The sequence below is a fragment of the Danio rerio genome, chromosome 14, assembly GCF_049306965.1.
Source record: "Danio rerio strain Tuebingen ecotype United States chromosome 14, GRCz12tu, whole genome shotgun sequence".
Lineage (NCBI taxonomy): Eukaryota > Metazoa > Chordata > Actinopteri > Cypriniformes > Danionidae > Danio > Danio rerio.
This window is the reverse complement of record NC_133189.1, coordinates 25,185,247-25,204,431: the sequence shown is the minus strand read 5'-3', so window position 1 is coordinate 25,204,431 and position 19,185 is coordinate 25,185,247. Positions and strand designations below refer to the sequence as shown.

At 34.4% G+C, this 19,185-nt stretch overlaps 2 protein-coding genes across 4 annotated transcripts in view; both read right to left on the bottom strand.

Moving 5' to 3' along the window:
• The window catches only part of zgc:66433, an 89,090-nt gene extending 78,655 nt beyond the window's left edge, over nucleotides 1-10,435 (bottom strand). For all 3 annotated transcript variants that reach the window (XM_073921165.1, XM_068213156.2, XM_068213158.2), the window contains exon 1: nucleotides 10,302-10,435. The gene's annotated coding sequence lies outside the window, so the exon portion shown is untranslated. The remainder of the gene's footprint in view (nucleotides 1-10,301) is intronic.
• Nucleotides 10,436-11,182: 747 nt separating this feature from the next.
• lygl2 (lysozyme g-like 2) lies at nucleotides 11,183-19,118 on the bottom strand. The gene is given in 5 exon segments (NM_001386487.1): nucleotides 11,183-11,456; nucleotides 15,595-15,733; nucleotides 16,363-16,559; nucleotides 18,808-18,888; nucleotides 18,989-19,118. Coding segments are annotated over 5 exon segments (576 nt in total). The 5' UTR covers nucleotides 19,002-19,118; the 3' UTR covers nucleotides 11,183-11,310.
• Between the last annotated feature and the right edge of the window lie 67 nt (nucleotides 19,119-19,185).

Here is a 19,185-nt window from a genome sequence, read left to right as displayed (position 1 = left end):
CTCATTCTGGGTTGGAAAGCTGACGGCCAACACAGTTTAAATAAATCATCAGCAACTTTTTAGTCAGTCAGTAGAAACTTAATGCTCAATGTGGCTTAGCTTGAAGGTATAGTTCATCAAAAAAGAAAAAAAAATGAGTTTAAACAACAACAACAACAACAACAACAACAATAATAATAATAATAATAATAATAATAATATTAAGGGGTTGATAAATGAGTACACCCCTTTTGAAAATTCATTTATAGCCAATACATTTTGGTGCATTTAAACAAAACCATTTTATTAAACAGTTACAGTTGAATTCAGAATTATTAGCCCCCATTAGATTTGTTTTCTTTTTCTTTTTTAAATATTTTCCAAATGATGTTTAACAGAGCAAAGAAATGTTCACAGTATGTCTTATATTATTTTTTTCTTCTAGAGCAAGTCTTATTTGTTTTATTTCTGCTAGAAGCAGTTTTTAAATTTTTAAAAACATTTTAATGTCAAAATTAATAGCCCATTTAAGCTATATTTTTTCAATAGTCTACAGAATAAACCATTGTTATACAATATTTGCCTAATTACTTTGGCCTGCCTAGTTAGCCTTGTTAGCCTAATTAACCTAGCTAAGCCTTTAAATGTCACTTTAAGCTGTTCATCATGGCAAAGATAAAATAAATCAGTTATTAGAAATGAGTTATTAAATCTATAATGTTGAGAAATGTGTTGAAATATACTTTCTATTAAACTGTAATTGGGTAAAAAATAAACAGGGGGCCAATAATTCTGACTTCTAATAAAATAATTTTTAAAATAATAATAAAGTTAATGATAACTAATAAAAAATAATAAATAAATAAATAAATAAAAATAACAAAAATGCACATTAAAAACATCAAATTCTATTACAAATTACATTAAATTATATTATCGTACAATTTTATTTTGTTCATATCCATTAAAATAAGAGTTTGGTAAACTAAAATCTTTAGGAATAGAAAGATAATACATTTAAATTCAAACGATACATTTTCAATAAAATTTGATATATTGATTTCTTTTATTTTTTCCTGTTTATTAAAATATTTTAATTAATTACTATTTTCCTTGTAAACATATACATTTGTGCACTAATATTTGCACTCTGATCATTCATTTTTTTAGATTATTTCAAGTTCTGGCTTTGGTACTGACTAATGTATGTATGTAATGTATGCACAAATATATTATTGTATAGTATACTACAGAAAATATTCATTTAAAAGAGAGATCTGTAAGGGGTGTATTCATTTATGCAGAGCACTGTCATTTACTCACCATAAGTTATAGGACTCCGGTGACTGTTTATCTTTACTACTTTTTTAATCTTAATATAAAACCATTATTTAAACATTTACTTATTGTAATGAGAACTTACCACCATTTACTAAACCTTGTGTGGTTTCAAAAGTTGATGCATTAAGCTTTTTTCCTATTGAACACAAAAGAAGATATTCTGAAGAATGTGGAAACCGGTAACCATTGGCATTCATAATAAGAAACAAATACTAGTCAATCCCAACATTCTTCATCTTCATTTGTGTTCAACAGAGAAAGTAAATACAAACAGGTTTGAAACCAGCGGAGGGCGAGTAATTGAAGACAGAATTACTTTTTTTGGGTCAACTATCTCTTCAAGTGTAAAAAAAGATGCTATTTTTTAATTAAAACATTTTTATTGTCACGCGGCATGTGGTTCAGTGGTTAGCACTGTCACCTCACAGCAAGAAGGTCGCTGGTTCGAGTCCTGGCTGGGGCAGTTGGCATTTCTGTATGGAGTTTGCATGTTCTCCTCGTGTTCACACGTGTTTCCTCCGGGTGCTCCAGTTTCCCCCACAGTCCAAAAACATGTGTTAGGCCCACACGGAATCTGCATGCGCAGAAAACTGCAGATTTTAGCCCATCGAGTCTATTTATTTACTTGTGTAAATGTGTGTAAATTTATATTTATTCCTTTTTTAAATTAATTTCAGTAATAATAATGACTAATACGAAAATGTTCATTTGATTTATCTATAATACAGTTTGGCAAGTAATAATTTTTTTTCTTTAGTAGATTATTAATTAATTAATTAATTTATTTATTCATTTATTATTTATAATTCATATTGAATGAGAAACTTGATTTGTTTACCAAATAAGTAGATCTAGATGAATTTGCATTGTAAACAATAAATAAAAGTTAAAAATTTGTTATTTCATATATTAAGTTTTTAGTTACGATACTACCAAAATCAATTCGCTTACATTCGCAGATGTTTTACAAAAATTTCTACAGAAATAGCAAAAAAATGTCCTGGCCTAAAAATGGCCTAGTTATAAGTGAATAGAATACTAAATTAACTACGGCAGTTAATTGTGTGTAGTGTATGAGTCTGAGTGTAAATGAGAGTTTCCCAGTACTGGGTTGCGGCTAGAAGTATCCGCTTTGTAATATGCTGGAATAATTGGTGGTTTATTCCACTGTGGCGACTAATAGAGACTAAGCTAAAGGAAAATGAATGAATAAATTATTATTGTCACTATTTGAAAAAAGCTTTTAAGGCTACATTCTTAAGAAACTTACAAATGACATTTTGTGTTTTAAAGCTGAAAATGTCTTTAAAATGTTTGTAAACAAAAACAAACAAAAACAATTGTCAATAAAGCAGGCTGCTCCAATTATTTTGCAGAATGTTTACATGTTTATATTGTTTCACATGTTCTTAAAAACATAACAACATAAAAATAAGCATATTAAGAAGAATGGGTAAACGTGGTTTCTTTTTTTAATGAGAAATAAGAGCCCTGCCAGGCACACATATGCGGTGTGCTATTTGATGTAATAGCCACAAAATCTATGAGTTAATACCCAAAGTAGCTTTTTAGTTTTCAAAAATATTGACAACATAGAACTGGCCTTGCTAAAGTGAACGAAGAACAACATGTTGTTGCTCATGCACATTTAAATAAAAACAAACCAAAGAAACTCGTTTACATTATAGGAAAAGGCTGACACTTAAAAGCCCATTTCAGTTTCCAGGCTTCCAGTGCCTTAGATTTAGCATATCTAAGGTCAACTCTAACGGAAGTGACTGAACATTCCAGTGACAGGACATTTGTCATTAACCCTGCTTTCTTTAGAAAATGTGTTGTGCACACAACCTCAAACCATAAGTCTTTACTACATACAAACGTTTCGCCTTCCTACAAGTTTTGAATATTTTCCTTCCCACTCAGTCAAATTGTGTAGGAGTATCCGGCAAAAGTGTAAACAAAGCTTTAGCCCAGTCGGTTCTTCTTCTTAAACACAAACAATGGTAAATGTTAAATTACGAAAAAAGTATTTCTTCTGGTCAAGAGCGGTGAAGAGATTCCTCCTTCACACTAAATTGCACAGACATCAGACAAGTTCAAGCTAGCTGTCAAACCCCCTTATTTTTACCTCACACATATGGCGAACAGAACCTCTATAGAGTTGCACTATGTCCTACAGTCCTCCTCAAAAACTGTGTGGAATGTCAGTCAGTTTTCCTTATGGAAAAAAGCCAGGTTGGTATTTCCTGAGACGTTCTTGCTCTGCGGCTGAAGAAACGCATATGTATTTCTTTTCAGCCATATAGTTTTTTACGACAGACATAATAATTGTATTATTAAGTCATTATAAAGCATTTGGTTGTTGGATAATCAGAAAATGATAACAACTTTCATTATTTGTGCTTAGTTTGTGCTTAGTTTGTAAGCAGCAGTTTGGCAAGTTACTTTTCATATTTTTTTCTATACCATGTTTTTTATGGTCAATGTTGTTAAAATACATTGTACAATTTTAAAACTTATTTGTTTCTATTTACAAATATAGAGCCAGTTGAAGCAGAGATGCCCAAATGAGCCCAAAATTGGCCCATGGTAACCTTTGATTTGGCCCACAATCCTATCTGAAAAAAGAGGGAGAATGACGGGGATGGTTTAGAGATTGTCATTTAAAATTTAATTCATTCATTCATTTACTTGTCGGCTTAGTCCCTTTATTAATCCATGGTCGCCACAGCAGAATGAACCTCCAACTTATCCAGCACGTTTTTACGCAGCGGATGCTCTTCCAGACGCAACCCATCTCTGGGAAACATCCACACACTCATTCATACACACACTCATACACTACGGACAATTTAGCCTACCCAATTCACCTGTACCACATGTCTTTAGACCATGGGGGAAACCGGAGCACCCGGAGGAAGCCCACACGAACGCAGGGAGAACATGCAAACTCCACACAGAAACGCCAACTGAGCCAATCCGAGCCTTGAACCAGCGACCTTCTTGCTGTGAGGCGATGTGCCATTTCAAATTTAATGTAACCTTTTATTTGTTTGTTATATTGTAAAGCTAATTAAACTAAATGTTAAATTGCTATAATTCAGTTTAAAATGTATATTCTGTCACCCAACAGTTAGAGGACAATCAGAGACTTTGAGCAAATCAAGGCAAAAGCAGATTCTCCTTGACTTGTGTATTCAGCATTAAAATCCATTGTGTTTGAAAATTGATTGTTCATGTTTTTATTGCAATAAGTTATTATGTAAAAAGTTCATTAGCTTAGTCCCTTTATTAATCTGGGGTCGCCACCACAGAATGAACCACCAACTTATCCACCACCTTCCAGCCAAAACCCATCTCTGGGAAACATGTAAAAATTTATACAACATTATTTAATATGATTCAAAGTTATGTTTCTTTTTATTTTTAAACAATATTATGGCAATAATTACCATGGCAACTTTATTGTAAAATAGTTTGGTATATTTATCTTCGGCCCACGGTTATCAATGATATTTGGTTTTTGGCCCTTGATACAAAAAAGTTTGGGCACTCCTGAGTTAGAATGAGCTAGTCTATGCAGCAACAAAAATGCCAATCAAACCACAGGAATGTTTTTTTTTTATATCTACGTTTTGGATCTTTTTCATTATTTGCAGACAGAACAGTAGTGATATGACAGGAAAGCTGTCTAGAGTGAGTGGTCCAGCTGCACTTTATGTCTGTGAACTTGACCACAAGGCTAGACCATAGACTGTAAAAGATATGCATGTAGTATCCGTGGCATCACCCATAGGTTTCTGAACACTGTAAAAAAAGCTACAAGTAGGCGCAGCTAACCGTTGTCATTTTATTCACGCGTAATCGCACACATGGTGAGATATCAAACAAGGGCAAAGAGGCGGAGAGTGAGCGGAGCTACAGACACCTTCTGGCATTTTGCTTGGACCTGGCTTAGACAGACTTTACATTGGGAGAAAGCTTAATACTTTCATTACCTGCAACTTGTTTGTGTTCTGACCACATGTGCTTGGTCGTACACTATATCAATAAAGTGTTTCGACTTTTAAAAACACTGTTGTAACACATTGAACATTGTTCTTATGACGATTTTCAACAGGAGGAAAACGCAAATTATACTTCCAAACACTTCAGATATAGTGTGTGTTAGTAAATGCAAGGCTATTAATGAAATCCAGCATAACACTGTATGAAAATGCTTCAGATGACTATTCGAGAGTCTACAGCTGATCAGTTCAAATTCTGGAGTGCTTACAGTTCTAAAGAAAAATATAAAGGATAAATGATCTTAAATAAAACAAACACATTTAAAGAGATGGTATATAAGTATATAAGTTCACTCTCCAGGGAAATGGAGGCTACTTGAACGGTTTGTGAGCACAATTAATTGCACACAGCATGCCATATCATCTGATAATTGTAGGAAATAATCCCAAAAGGCAATTAACTGTGTAAAGAAACATTAAACAAAACAAAAATACAACGAATATGCCGAACTCAGCGGATAATTAGCCGGAATCAGCTGAGGTGACAAAACAGCGAGCAGCGAGACCTAGCTGTCACTCAAGTGGCCACCCTTAATTATGCAAACCTAATATAACTTAATAAAAATGAAAACAGATGCGTTATGAAAAAATTCACCATCAGCTGGACTTCCTGGAGCCAGCAACCCAAGGCGAGTCGATGAATTGCAGTTTTAGTTACTTCCTTTGGTGGCTTCCCGAGGGAGAGCAGGGGCCTCATGTATCAATGCTGCGTACGCAGAAAAGCTTTGCGTACGCCAGGTTTCATGCTCAGAATCACTCACGTTTGGATTTACTAACGATGAAATGAACGTAGGAATGTGCGCAGCTCCACGCCAATTTCATGCCTGGCGTACGCACATTTTTTGTGTGTGTCTGTTTTATTTCCATTGGTGACTCTAAGAGGCATTTGTGTTAAATTGCACTCTACAAAGTGTCTTTAAGCCGTGCAATGGCAGCTGTATGAGACGGGTTTATCCGCATGTCTAGCAGGTATATAAGGTTTCGGTACCATGCAGTTGACCAGCCAAACATTAAAGCACAATTTGCAGCGGTCGCGTTATTCCCAATGTAATCGGAGCAATCTACTGCACACACATTGCTATAAAGGTGCCATCTGAAGATGAATTTGCATACATGAATCTTATTGGCTCACTGTTCTAGAACTGAACGTGAATGATGGGTTAAAATCAGCCATCAATCACTCAGTCAATGCCTTCTACCTTCAGATGACAGGAGCTACAACCACGAAAATGTGAAGCGCTGAAGATGAGAGAATGAAAATAACACTGACAGATTTACCTACAGTTGCTAATAATGGCACATCTTATTAGTGATCATGTGCTGAAGGTTAATCCACCATTTACGCTTTTCCAAGAGTGGATAAAAGACTTCCAGTGTTTTAAGTCTGCTATAAAAACGACTAAAGCCATTCACTGTAAAGTCTGTGGGATGGGGTTTGCAGGTAACAGCGTTTGCCACTGAATCTACACATTTTAAGCATCAGAGATACTGTATAATCCTTCATTTAATTCTCACGATGCTGTTAGCCGTGCAAGCGGCAGCTGTAACATTTAACACAGCTCATGAAAAGACCGTTATTGCGTTAAAGATGACATGCAAATAATAAGTTATGTATCAATATAAACGTGGGGTGAAGCAATGGATCGCGATGCCGGCACACCATTGTGAAGTTTGTCGGTTCCATGCAAAGGAATCAAACCAACGATCTGGCAACAAACCTGCCAGCAGAAACACTAATTATTATTATTATTTTATTGTGTGTGTGTGTAGATGTGATATATATGACCATCACAATTACTCACCATCAATTATCACATGTGACACAGCTGTACCATCAACTGTCACTCAATCAGAGCAAGCACCCAAGAACAAACTACCAAATCAAATCTGGCAACATTGTTGTTTTAAAGACCCAGACATGGTCATGAATAATTAATCCTGAAAAGCGTCAGAATGTCCCACTTCCCCCAAATCCAACTATGCCAATTCCCTTCACCACTTTTCTCTGACTCAAGTTTCTTTAGACATCTCCTGCGGAGCACTGTTTCTTTTCTTTTACAAAGCTCGCTGAATTCCAGCCCACATCTGGAACACATCTTCTGAGGCAGCGCTTCACCCCACACTCTAATTAAGGCCATGTATGCCAAACTGTAAATAACCCAAGAAATCATACCCCTCGGCTCAAGGCCTGAAGAGCTGTGCCGATTGAGATGATTCGAAATAACTTACAAGAATATATATGCTACTCTCATTATGCAAAGCCTATCTTCTCCTGAAAAACCAAACTAAACAAAGCCACAAGCAGGCCAAGCTCTACATGTGTCCATTAAGTCCTTTACCCGCACAATAAAAAAAGCATCCAGCTGGGTCTTCACAGCTTGACCAACGAACACGGCCCATTCAGCTGCTCTTTTGCTCTATCTGTGACCTGTTAACTTTGTATCCTCCTGTTTTCCAGCCTTTTTAAAACTCGGTGTGTGGCATTTCTGATGGAAGGCATCCAAATGGAGTATCTCAGCAGTTTAATGAGACGATAATAATGAAATAATTGTACCCTGGGTTTTTACGATGCTTTTCTTTCCTTGCAGACACACGACAGGACTATTAACGTGGCTTATCATCAAAAGGTACTGTACAGGACAACAGTGTCTCTTAACACATGCTAATTAACTGTTAAATGTTCTGCAATTTAACAACTTACATGACCATTACAAAAACAATGAGGAGTCTCGTGATTTTACAATAGATGATGTGATGTTTCATTTCTTGTTTTTGAAATGGAAAAAAGTATATTTATTTTGTTAGTTTTTTTCCAAATTACAAAAACTTTTTAGAAAATGATAAGTGAGATTATTTTAGATTTTAAAATCATGTCTTCACTAGTTTATTTTGTTTGTTATTACAATCGATGGGCGGCATGGTGGCGCAGTTGGTAGCAATGTTGCCTCAAAGCAAAAAGGTCGCCCCGGCTAGGTCGGTTGGCATTTTTGTGTGGAGTTTACATGTTCTTCCCATGTTCGCGTGGGTTTCCCCCACAGGTCCAAAGACGTCCGCTATAGGTGAATTGTGTAAGTTAAATTGTTCATACATGTGTATGTCCTGGTCCTCCAGGTTGGGGGTTGAGCATTAGGCTAACAACCCACCTTGTAAAAATTCTATGTTACGAAACACCAACATGGTGGGGCTAAATATCAACAAGGGTGTAAATTTGGCATGGATGAAGAGGACGTGTCTACAGCAATATTTATCAATTACTGAAATATCCCTATTAATAATTTAATCTACTTCAAAATAAAATAATGCTCCATCAACCCTTAGTAACCTACTCAGGGTTAAAGTCAAGTTTGCAATGAGTTCACTACAATACTTTAACCAACGCTTTACAATTAATCGAAATACAATAATCAGGATTAAACAGTTAAATTATGTCACACACCTCTCTAAATTTCTCTACATTCATACCTCCTCAAAGTCAGATTACAGTACAATCATGTACATTAACATTTGCAGTATGGAACATGATTCATTATTTGGTATTTTTATTATTAGGTGTTTATTTAAGTTTTTAAAAGCGCAAAAACAATTTGCAGAATGCATGCACTCAAGGGATGTATGTCCCCAAAAATGTCAAGAGCAAATCTATGCCCTTGAATTTCAACTTTGATAAATAAAGGCCCTGGGAGTAAGTAGCATGTATTATTACAATCAAATGTTTCAATTAATACAAGACCATGAGTATAACGTAAAAACAGAATTACAAAACGTAAACATTTTTAATATATTAAAATTATTTTGTCAAACCATAATCTAAACTGAAACTGCTTGAAACTTCAAGTCAATTTTTCAAGAAGCCAAATTGATAACAATTCCGTATATCTGAACATCTAGAGAAGACTGATCATCATGAGACTTTACTATGTTGTGCAATAATCAACATATACACTACAAAGTGTCAGATCTATGTATTAGGGAGAAGAACCATATGGTAAAGTTAGTTTTATATTCAAACATTCAGACTTTCTCTTTAATAATATAATTTCAGAAAAGTATTTTTTTTTTGCATATTCTAAATGGTGAAATCATATTAGCAGCCAATGACTTTCAAAGTACAACATTGTTTAGGCAAATAAATAGTGCTAATGTTGTTTTCATGTCATACTTGCATGTGATTTTAGACCGAATTTACAAAGTACCATGGTAAACAATAGTGAGCGAGTCACAAGTTGTCACTAAACGAATGTGTGAATATAAAACCAATTTTACCTCAATAAACATCAGGTGGCACAAGCCATTTGTCCTGGTGTTTTCAGTATGAAGTATGAGGAATATCTTTTCAGTCTACAGGAATAGAGAAGTCCTATTTGTTTATCATAGTTAGTAAAGATCCAATTTATTAACAAAGATTTTCACATATCTGGATAACTGTCTATTAAACACTGATATTTATTTACATATATAACGAAATTCGTATACATCCATACTTTTTCTAAAGAAAATAATAAATTGTGGACTAATTTAGTAGTTTTCCAAACGTGACTGAAAACAACAACACAAACTGACGTCTTAAACGACACTAAGTTAGATGTTATATGTAGAAGGTATTTAAACCAAAATAATAATTAGTCGTTCGTTAAACATAGCATACTAGAGTAACTAGGATATCTTATTTTACATCAGTCATTGCAAAAAAACTATTAACAAAAGCTATTTTAAACTAACAACTCGCAGTTTATAAAGCACCAAACAAGTCTACTCAATATTCGTTGGACCTAAGTAAGCGGAAAGTGATGGAGAGCTTTCGCTTCCCAAACTTCCCAAACAGCCGCTTAAGTCCAGCGCTGTAACGTTGGCTCAAAAACGACACAAACCCTCAAAGGACGTTTACCCATATAAATCACATAAACATGTACTTACAAAGCCAAGGAAATCCTAGAGATATCTGGCCATCCTTAAGCGAGCGAAACATCAGACACCTTTTTTTTACTAATCACATTCTCCTCCTGTGTGTTGTGTGAGAGTGCAGGATATGAGGCTCAACATCGCCCTCTATCTGAAGAACTACAAACCGTTTCAAATAGTGTTTGAGTGGTTTTAATCAATGTAAAAATGTGAGGTTAATTTAACCCCCACGAGACATGATGACAAAAAACAAACACATGAATTGAGCTAAATAAATTTATTTAACCAGATATGCATTATTGTCTGCAAAGACAATAATTGTCTGACTTTACCAAAGGTGCAGAAAGAAAATTTAAGGACAGATATTATCACTAGATAGATTCATATTCCTTGTTTTTCTTCAGTAACCATTTTTTTCTTTTTAAAATATATATTTTTAAAGAGATACACGAATTATATGATACAAATCAAATACAAAAATAAAGAAAAACGAGAAAAAAAGAGGTATTTTACAACACCTTTTGTAACCTTTTTGTCACACTTTTGTGTGTGTGTGTGTGTGTGTATGTGCGCGTGTGTGTGTGCGTGTGTGTGTGTGTGTGTGTGTGTGTGTGCATTGTGGAATAGTAGGTGTATAGGTGAAAGAATATAAACAAAGGAACAAAAAAATGTACAACATACATTTCAACAAAAAGCAGTATCCATAATATAATATTAAAAATTCAATTAAGTTCAATTCAGCTTTATTTGTGTAGCGCTTTTACAATGTAGATTGTGTCAAAGCAGCTTCACATAAATGGTCATAGTAACTGGATCAGGGTAGTTAAGTTTTTAGTGTTTGGGTTCAGTTCAGTTTAGCTCATTTAAGTGTGGTTTGAAGTCATTATTGAGAGTCCAAACACTGAAGAGCAAGAAAGAGCAAGAAAAAAAAAAAAAAAACAAGAATCATGAGTCAAAACAATCAGTGTTGGAAAATATGGAATATGATTTATAATCATGTTAATGAAGGTATATATAGTGGTGATTATAACAAGTAACCGTCTTTTACAGTTTTGAACCACTGGGCTCGGGCAACAACATCATTGGCATAATCACGGCCTGTGGTGCCCTCATCCACGTCCTCATATGACTTCACTTTATTCACACCAGCATTGTAGGCTGCTATTCCACCTGAAAGAGACATAGTCAAGTTGAGTGATGCCTTATTGTTTGCATTACCAGTAAATGCTAAATTTAGAGAACAACGTACAACATCAGAAATTTCAAAGCTGCAATGGCATACTTATTAAAGTTATCATATTAGATGTAGTCCTGAAACAATGTTTTTTTTTTTTTATTGGTCACATATATCCCAATGCCAAAAACTTTTTTTTAAAATTCAAAACAATGTATTGCTCAAGGTAGACCAGTATGTGGTGCTGTAACGGTGCCACAGAGATATACTATAAGCAGAAAAGAAAACATGGAGAGAAGAAACCTTGGAGAGACATGACCAGTGGTGGAAAGAGTACTGAAAACGCATACTTAGGTAAAAGTACCATTACTTGCCTAAAAATGTAGTGTGAGTAGAGTAAAAGTATCTGTAGTAAATATTACTCAAAGTAGGAGTAAAAAGTAGCTAAAAGTTTAGTATTATGCGGTCAAAGTGAGTATTATGCTGTTAAAAGTTGATGCATTTACATGTAATTTGTGTATGTGTGTGTGTAAACGTAACATTCTGTAGTGCATTTAGTTATTGCCCAGCAGGCACACAATGTCATAAGACGCTAATGTTAGGTTAGATTTAGGTTGTGATGTCATGTGACCAAAATTTAATGTCTAACCAGCGTCTAAGGACAACATTATTTTGATGTACAATAATGAAATCAAATGACGTTGATATTTGGTTGATTTTAGGTTGTTAGAAAGTGACCAAAATCCAATGTCGAGCCAACATCTTAAACTAACATCCTATCGACATCAAATACTGACATTTATTCATCAGTTATGGCAACCAAAATTCAACGTCTGATAGATGTCATGGTGGTAACGTCGACACAACGTCAAGCTGTAACATCATTAGACGTAGATATTCGGTTGGTTTTAGGTTGGACGTTGGGCAGTGACATCGGGCTAACTTTGAGTTCTGATGTAAACCCGATTTTCAAATCCAAACAAAATGCAGTGTCTCCATGACCTTAGGGTACAATTTCAATCTGACGACATGTTGACGTCTTGTGCCTGCTGGGTGTTTAAGGCCATTTCGGTCATAATACAGTAAATATCCATCATCTTCTCATCAGTGACATGCATCTAAAACAGGGGTGCCCATACTTGGTCCTGGAGGGCTGGTGTCCTGCAAAGTTTAGTTCTAATCCCAATTAGACACACCTGGGTTAGCTAATCAATCTCCTACTAGGCTTTCTAGAAACATCCGTGCAGGTGTGTTGAGGCAAGTTGGAGCAAAAATCTGCAGGACATCGGCCCTCCATGACTGTGGCTGTTTCTCAATATGTGTTCTTTAGCGGTCTTGCGCTAAGGGTGTTTGTTTGATGAAATTGGTAATAAAATCAGTTTTATTTATATTGTGCGGAGTATATTGATAATGTTTTTATGCAAAGTATATATTTTTAAAAGGGTTAAAACAATAAATCCTTGTATGATTGCTGTAATGTTTAAATCATTTACCATTTAAATGATAAGGTCATGTGACCATCAGGAAGAACGCAACATCTCAATCCTCAAAGGACGCGTTCTCTGCGCTCGTGGTCTCCCGATTTCGTTCTTCCGAGGACACCTGGCAAGAACGGTCTCCACAAGAACGCAAATCCGTTCTCTGCGTTCTTTGAATTGAGAAACAACCTGTGTTTGGGCATCCCTGAACTAAACAGTTTCTGGGTCAATGCGTGTAAAGATTTTGAACATCTTCTTGGACACTTAATGCTTCCAAACAGTTTGCTGCAATGTAAAGTGCACATGTCTTGAAGTAGTTTATTATGATGCAATTTACCTTCTATGTGTAATTTGATTGGACAGGAATTACAGGACTGATTTTTCTAATTCCCAGCATAAACAAGAAAAAATGAAAAAGTAGTGACTGCAGGTTGAAGGAAAGTAGTGAGAGTAAAAGTACAATGTACTCAAGTAAGAGTAAAAGTACACATTTTTAAAACTACTTAATAAATTACAGTTCCTGAGAAGAAGTAATTAATTACAGTAATTTGAGTATTTGTAATTAGTTACTTTACACCACTGGACATGACGTGGTGTCATTATCATTTTACTAAATATATGGAATGGTGGTTGTACACATGAAAACAGGGCTGTCATTTTAAGCAAAGACCTGATTTAATATTAATAATAATAATAATAATAATAATAATAATAAAAAATAGCAGTTTCATGCTTCCAAAATTCTACTTTTTTAAATTTTCATTTACAGTTCAGTGAGGTTAACTAGAATCCCCTAAAGCTGCAAAATGAATCAATGCAACTCAATGTAATGATTAATTATAAATGTTATTTTATATTTTCCCCCCAAAACAAAGCATAATCTCACAGACATGTCTTAATTTTATTTTATTTCTCTGTTGAAACAAAACAAAACAAAATAATCTAGGCAATAAAAGATGCCTTAAAGTTTACACATAATAATAATTATAATATTATTAATAATAATAATAATAATAATAATAATAATAATAATTTCAAAACATTGCCACCCATTTAAATCAGCACGTTTTGGGACATTTTGGGACCCAACACTCCTAAAATGCACCCTCCATACTTTTTTTTTTTTTTTTTAGATGTTTTTTTCTATCACATAAAACATATTTTATATGTTTTATCTTAATGCAATCTCTACTTTGTAAATAATTTGATTTCTCAAAATTAATTTACAACTATATATATATATAATATATATATATATATATAAAATATGGACTGATCTATTTGATGGGGGGGTATGGAAAAATGTGTGCAGATGTAATAATTATAATATTCTATTTTATGATATTATTTTGTACATAACATTAAACTATGATAATAATATTATATTTTAATTTATATTAAATAATATTTAATTACGTTAAAATGTTATTTGTTTGACTCCTTCCATACAAAATATGATAGAAAACAATGTTATATACTGTTTATAGGCAGAATTTATACAGTACTTCTAGATATTTATTAGGGGCCCCCAGATTTTACCTAGCTTATTGGTTAAATTCGGCCCTGGCTGAAAAGCATCTTATGTTGACAGAGACCTGGTCCAATTTCACTTTAGCGATTAAAGCAAGTTTAATTTATTTTATTGTCCTTTTATTTTTAATTTATTTGAGCTGAGTGGAAACATTATGTGGGGAAGAGACTGAACCCAAAGTAATGGAGTGATGGAGTAATGGAGGAAGACAGGTCATGTTTATCCGAATCTTCAACATGCAGTTCATCACCCAAATCAGACAACAATTTTTCATAATGGACAATTGTACACTATAAAATTGCACCGTTCCACACAATTATTTCTTGTTGACCCAACACAAATCTATTAAGTTAACGTAATTTTTTTTGTTACAAATTTAGGTGGATTGAACATAAAACAATTAAATTGTTCCAAAAAACCTTAAGAATTTTGTTGATTCAACTTATATTAAATAAGTGGTTTGAACAAGCAGCAAAAGTCATTTTTGAGTGTACTGTCATATAGCAAAATTGATAAAACAGTTAATTAAAGCCGAAAACTCTGAAATAATGAAATGGCCAGCACAGAGTCCTGACTTAACCTGATTGAAAATCTTTGGTAAACGGCCAAGACTGACTACAGTGAATGAGCTGTGAAAGAGACAGAAGAAGAGGATCAACAGTTTGGGTGCCCAACCTTGTTCCTGGAGATCTACCTTCCTGCAGATTTCAGCTGCAACCTTTAGCAAACACATCTAATTTTAATTAATTACCAAGTGCCTTTTCAAGTTGGTTTAGTTGGGTTTAATTAGGGTTGGAGCTAAATTCTGCAGGAATAGGGTTGAGCAACCCTAGATTACAATGATAAGATAAAGTCATTCAAAGTAAGTTCTACACTTAATAATTTTTGACTGTTGTAAGAAATTTGAGACATTGCTGTCTTTTCATTTTGAACACTGTTTTCCACAAAATAAAGTTTTTTTTGTTTGTTCACAAGAGCCCACAGCCACTAAAATGAAAATTCCTTAAAATATGAACATTATTTATGTAAATAAAGATCTGTTTATAAACGTTCCCCCACTTCATTTATATTTTTATGTGCTATTTAAGGGCATTTACAGTATATGTCAGAGTAAACATTGCCTACCTTTAACACATTGCTCAAGGGACCATCTAGAAAACTTTTCTTTAATTTTCCTAATGAAGTCAATGAGTATCTCCGTAGCCTGTGTGAGATGCTGTTCACTGTCCCATGCACCTACTGGAGTGTGATAGCGCTTGTCAACCTGAAAAAACAATATCAAGAAGAAAAAAAAGAAATATAAAAATTCAGAAGTATTTAATATTCATTACTTATTTGCAAGATTTCTTTGCTAGTGTATTTGTTTACCAAAAAGAAATTAAAACTCTGTGTTTCAGTCAGAAAATAAAGGTTTGAATTTTTCTGTGTTAAATAATATCACTAGTGCATCTGCCAACTCAGAAAATATAAAAACAGGATAACAAACAGTAACAACAATGGAGCACCTTGCCATTAGTTTTCGATCCCCTAATGATGTAAGGAGATCTTTATTATATATCATTATTAATAATTATATATCACCCCTTTAATCTGCATGTTCAGTTCAGTGCCGTTACTGAAGAATGGGTCAATATCATCGCCTTTAACAAGTTTGCCATCCATAGAAAATTTTATTCCACAAAAGGTTTGTAAGATTGTTTAAATGACTTTTACGCTATGGAAAAAAAAATTCTTTGAAAAACTTTACACTAAAAGGTTTTTGGGAACCATAATTGTTTGTTCTATGGCACTATCATAAGATTTCTATTTTGGTAACTTTATTTTTAAGAGTGTAAAATCAACCTTACATCATTTCTCATGAGCAAATAATTTACCATTTTTCTTAAAACCAACCTGCATGAGGCCAAAACCATTGCCGTGGTCGCCCCATCCTTTCAACAAAGTGTGTCCGGCTCTGGACTCTCTGGATATGATGGCAGCAATCAGAGCTGGGTCCACGTCCTTTTCTTTGGCAACTTTGAAGATTTTACACTTGTATTTCTCCATCCGGACGAAATCAGCTGCAGCCAGTTTTTTAGAGGCTTCAACCCCTGTAAAAAAAACAAACAGCTGTATAAAGTATAATGTAGTGCAGATTATTAATGTTTGATGATAAGATAGTAAGGTAACACGTGAAGTACAACGAGGCAAAAAGAATATCAAATACTGTACATAAAATTAAGATGATAAAAATAAATACAAAACACTGCAGACAAATATAATAATAATAATAATAATAATAATAATAATATATAACAATGGGCGAAGCAGTGGCGTAGTAGGTAGTGCTGTTGCCTCACAGCAAGAAGGTCGCTGGGTCGCTGGTTCGAGCCTCGGCTCAGTTGGCGTTTCTGTGTGGAGTTTGGATGTTCTCCCTGTGTTCGCGTGGGTTTCCTCCAGTTGCTCCCGTTTCCACCACAGTCCAAAGACATGCGGTACAGGTGAATTGGGTAGGCTAAATTGTCCATATTGTATGAGTGTGTGTGTGAATGAGTGTGTGTGGATGTTTCCCAGAGATGGGTTGCGGCTGGAAGGGCATCCGCTGCATAAAAACGTGCTGGATAAGTTGGTGGTTTATTGCGCTGTGGCGACCCCGAATAAATAAAAGGATTAAGCCAACAAGAAAATGAATGAATAAATGAATAATAATAATAATAATAATAAGACAAAGTTAAAAGCAAGAGTATAAGAATCCTGCAAGTATTTATTTATTTGTTTTCAATAGATGTCTAATAGACGTCTAAACATAGTCATCTTGGCTAAAACAAGGTTAAATTTGGGCTGTCAGTAAAAATTTAATAGACGTCTAATAACAGACCAAAACTAGACTAGTCATCAGATAAACAGAAATGAATGACTACACGTATGAAGTCTGTCTAATCTGTCTATTTGACGACTATTCTAGTTTTGGGCTATTCTTAGATGTCTATTAGATTTTCACTGACCGCCCAAGTTTCGCCTTGTTTTAGCCAAGCTGTCTATGTTTAAATGTCTATTAGACGTCTTAAACACATAACTGTTTGCTGGGAAGATGCAACTGTAACTTTTTAAAAAAAAAAAAATTATTTAAAGAAGACACAGATCTCACAGATAGGGGAATTTTATTTTATAGCCTAGGACCGGCCACTACAAAAGCACGGTCACCACTCAGCTTCAGTCTTGTTCTTGTGTATGGCAGAATAATGTTGTCTGAGGATCATAAACATCTGGCTGCCTTATTCATAGTTGATCTGACAAATAAGCAGAATGAACCTGCTTATGAACCTCAGGTAATAATCTGGCAGCGGCATTTTGAATCATTTGAAGTCATGATATTGAAGACTGGGCTAGACCAAATATATAAGAAGTTACAGTAGTCCAAGATTGATAAAACAAAAACATGTAAAACTCTTTCAAGATCTTTAGAAGAAAGAAAAGATTTAACATTTGAATGTAGTTTAAGATAAGAAAAACAAGACTTTATTAAAACAAGAGTTTATATGTTAGTCAAATTTAAAAGCTGAATCAAAAAGAACTCCCAAAATGTTCACTGTTCACTGGCTTTATATAAGAGTTTAAAGCTTTATATTAGTTTAGTTTTTTTATGGCGGGCCAAAAACAATAACTTCTGTTTTTCCTCTCTTTTAAGTGCAAAACTTTTGTGACATCAAAAATTTCACAACCCCTAAGCATGTGAGAAGCTTTTGTAGAACATTTTTTGTGTCATTCATTCTGTGTGTGTGTTTTAAATGCAAATCGATTTGGATGTCATCTGCATTAAAATTAAAAGACACCCAGAGGAAGCATATATCAAGAAAACAATATAGGAGCCAGAATAGAACCTTGAGAAACACCAGAGGCAAGAAGAGCTACAGAAGAGACAGCATGACCAATATCAACAGAAAAAGTACTGCCGCTGTAAGATACAATCTGAACCAGCTCAAGGCATTTCCTTTAATGCCCACCCAAAACCAAAAAATGATCAACTGTATCAAATGCTGCACTCAAATCTAAAAGCCCTACGATGAGTTCCCAGAATCAACAAATTGCAAAATATCATTTAAAGCACTTAAACGAGCAAACTCTGAACTATAAACTTTCCTGAATCCAAATTTTCCATAATTTTGTTTGTTGTTGAGAGTAACACAGCTCTTTCTAAAAAAATGCTTGCAATAAAAGTTTGAAATTGGCTCAAAATGTGATAAAACTGTTATATGAAGATTAGTTTTTTTAAGAAAAAAAAAAAGGTTTCACCATAGCATGCTTATAAAAAGCAGGAACAACCCCAGAAACAAGGCTCCGGTAATGAAGTGCTCATACCCTTTACGGTTAATTTGTCTTGACTGGCAGTCACCGGTGATGCACCCTTGGTGTCTATATCCATGATGTCAATGCCAGATTCTAGAAAATATATGGTAAGAATCTCGTGAAGGCTGAAGTCAGTAAATAACTGAATTAAAAATGGCTATCACATTTAATAAAGCATTATTGTTCATCTTACCTGTGTTACCCATGATGACTTGAAGCTGTTGTGTGCAAAAAGTTCTTGTTGTCACTAGACTGAGTGCAAATAGTTTTCTGACCTGTTTATCTTTCTCTTGCAATTCCAGTGGCTGGTCAGTTTGTCAACAATCTGATAAAAACACATGGCTTCCTGTCTGGTCTCTCAGTTTTAACTCTGTTTTTTGTTTATTGTGC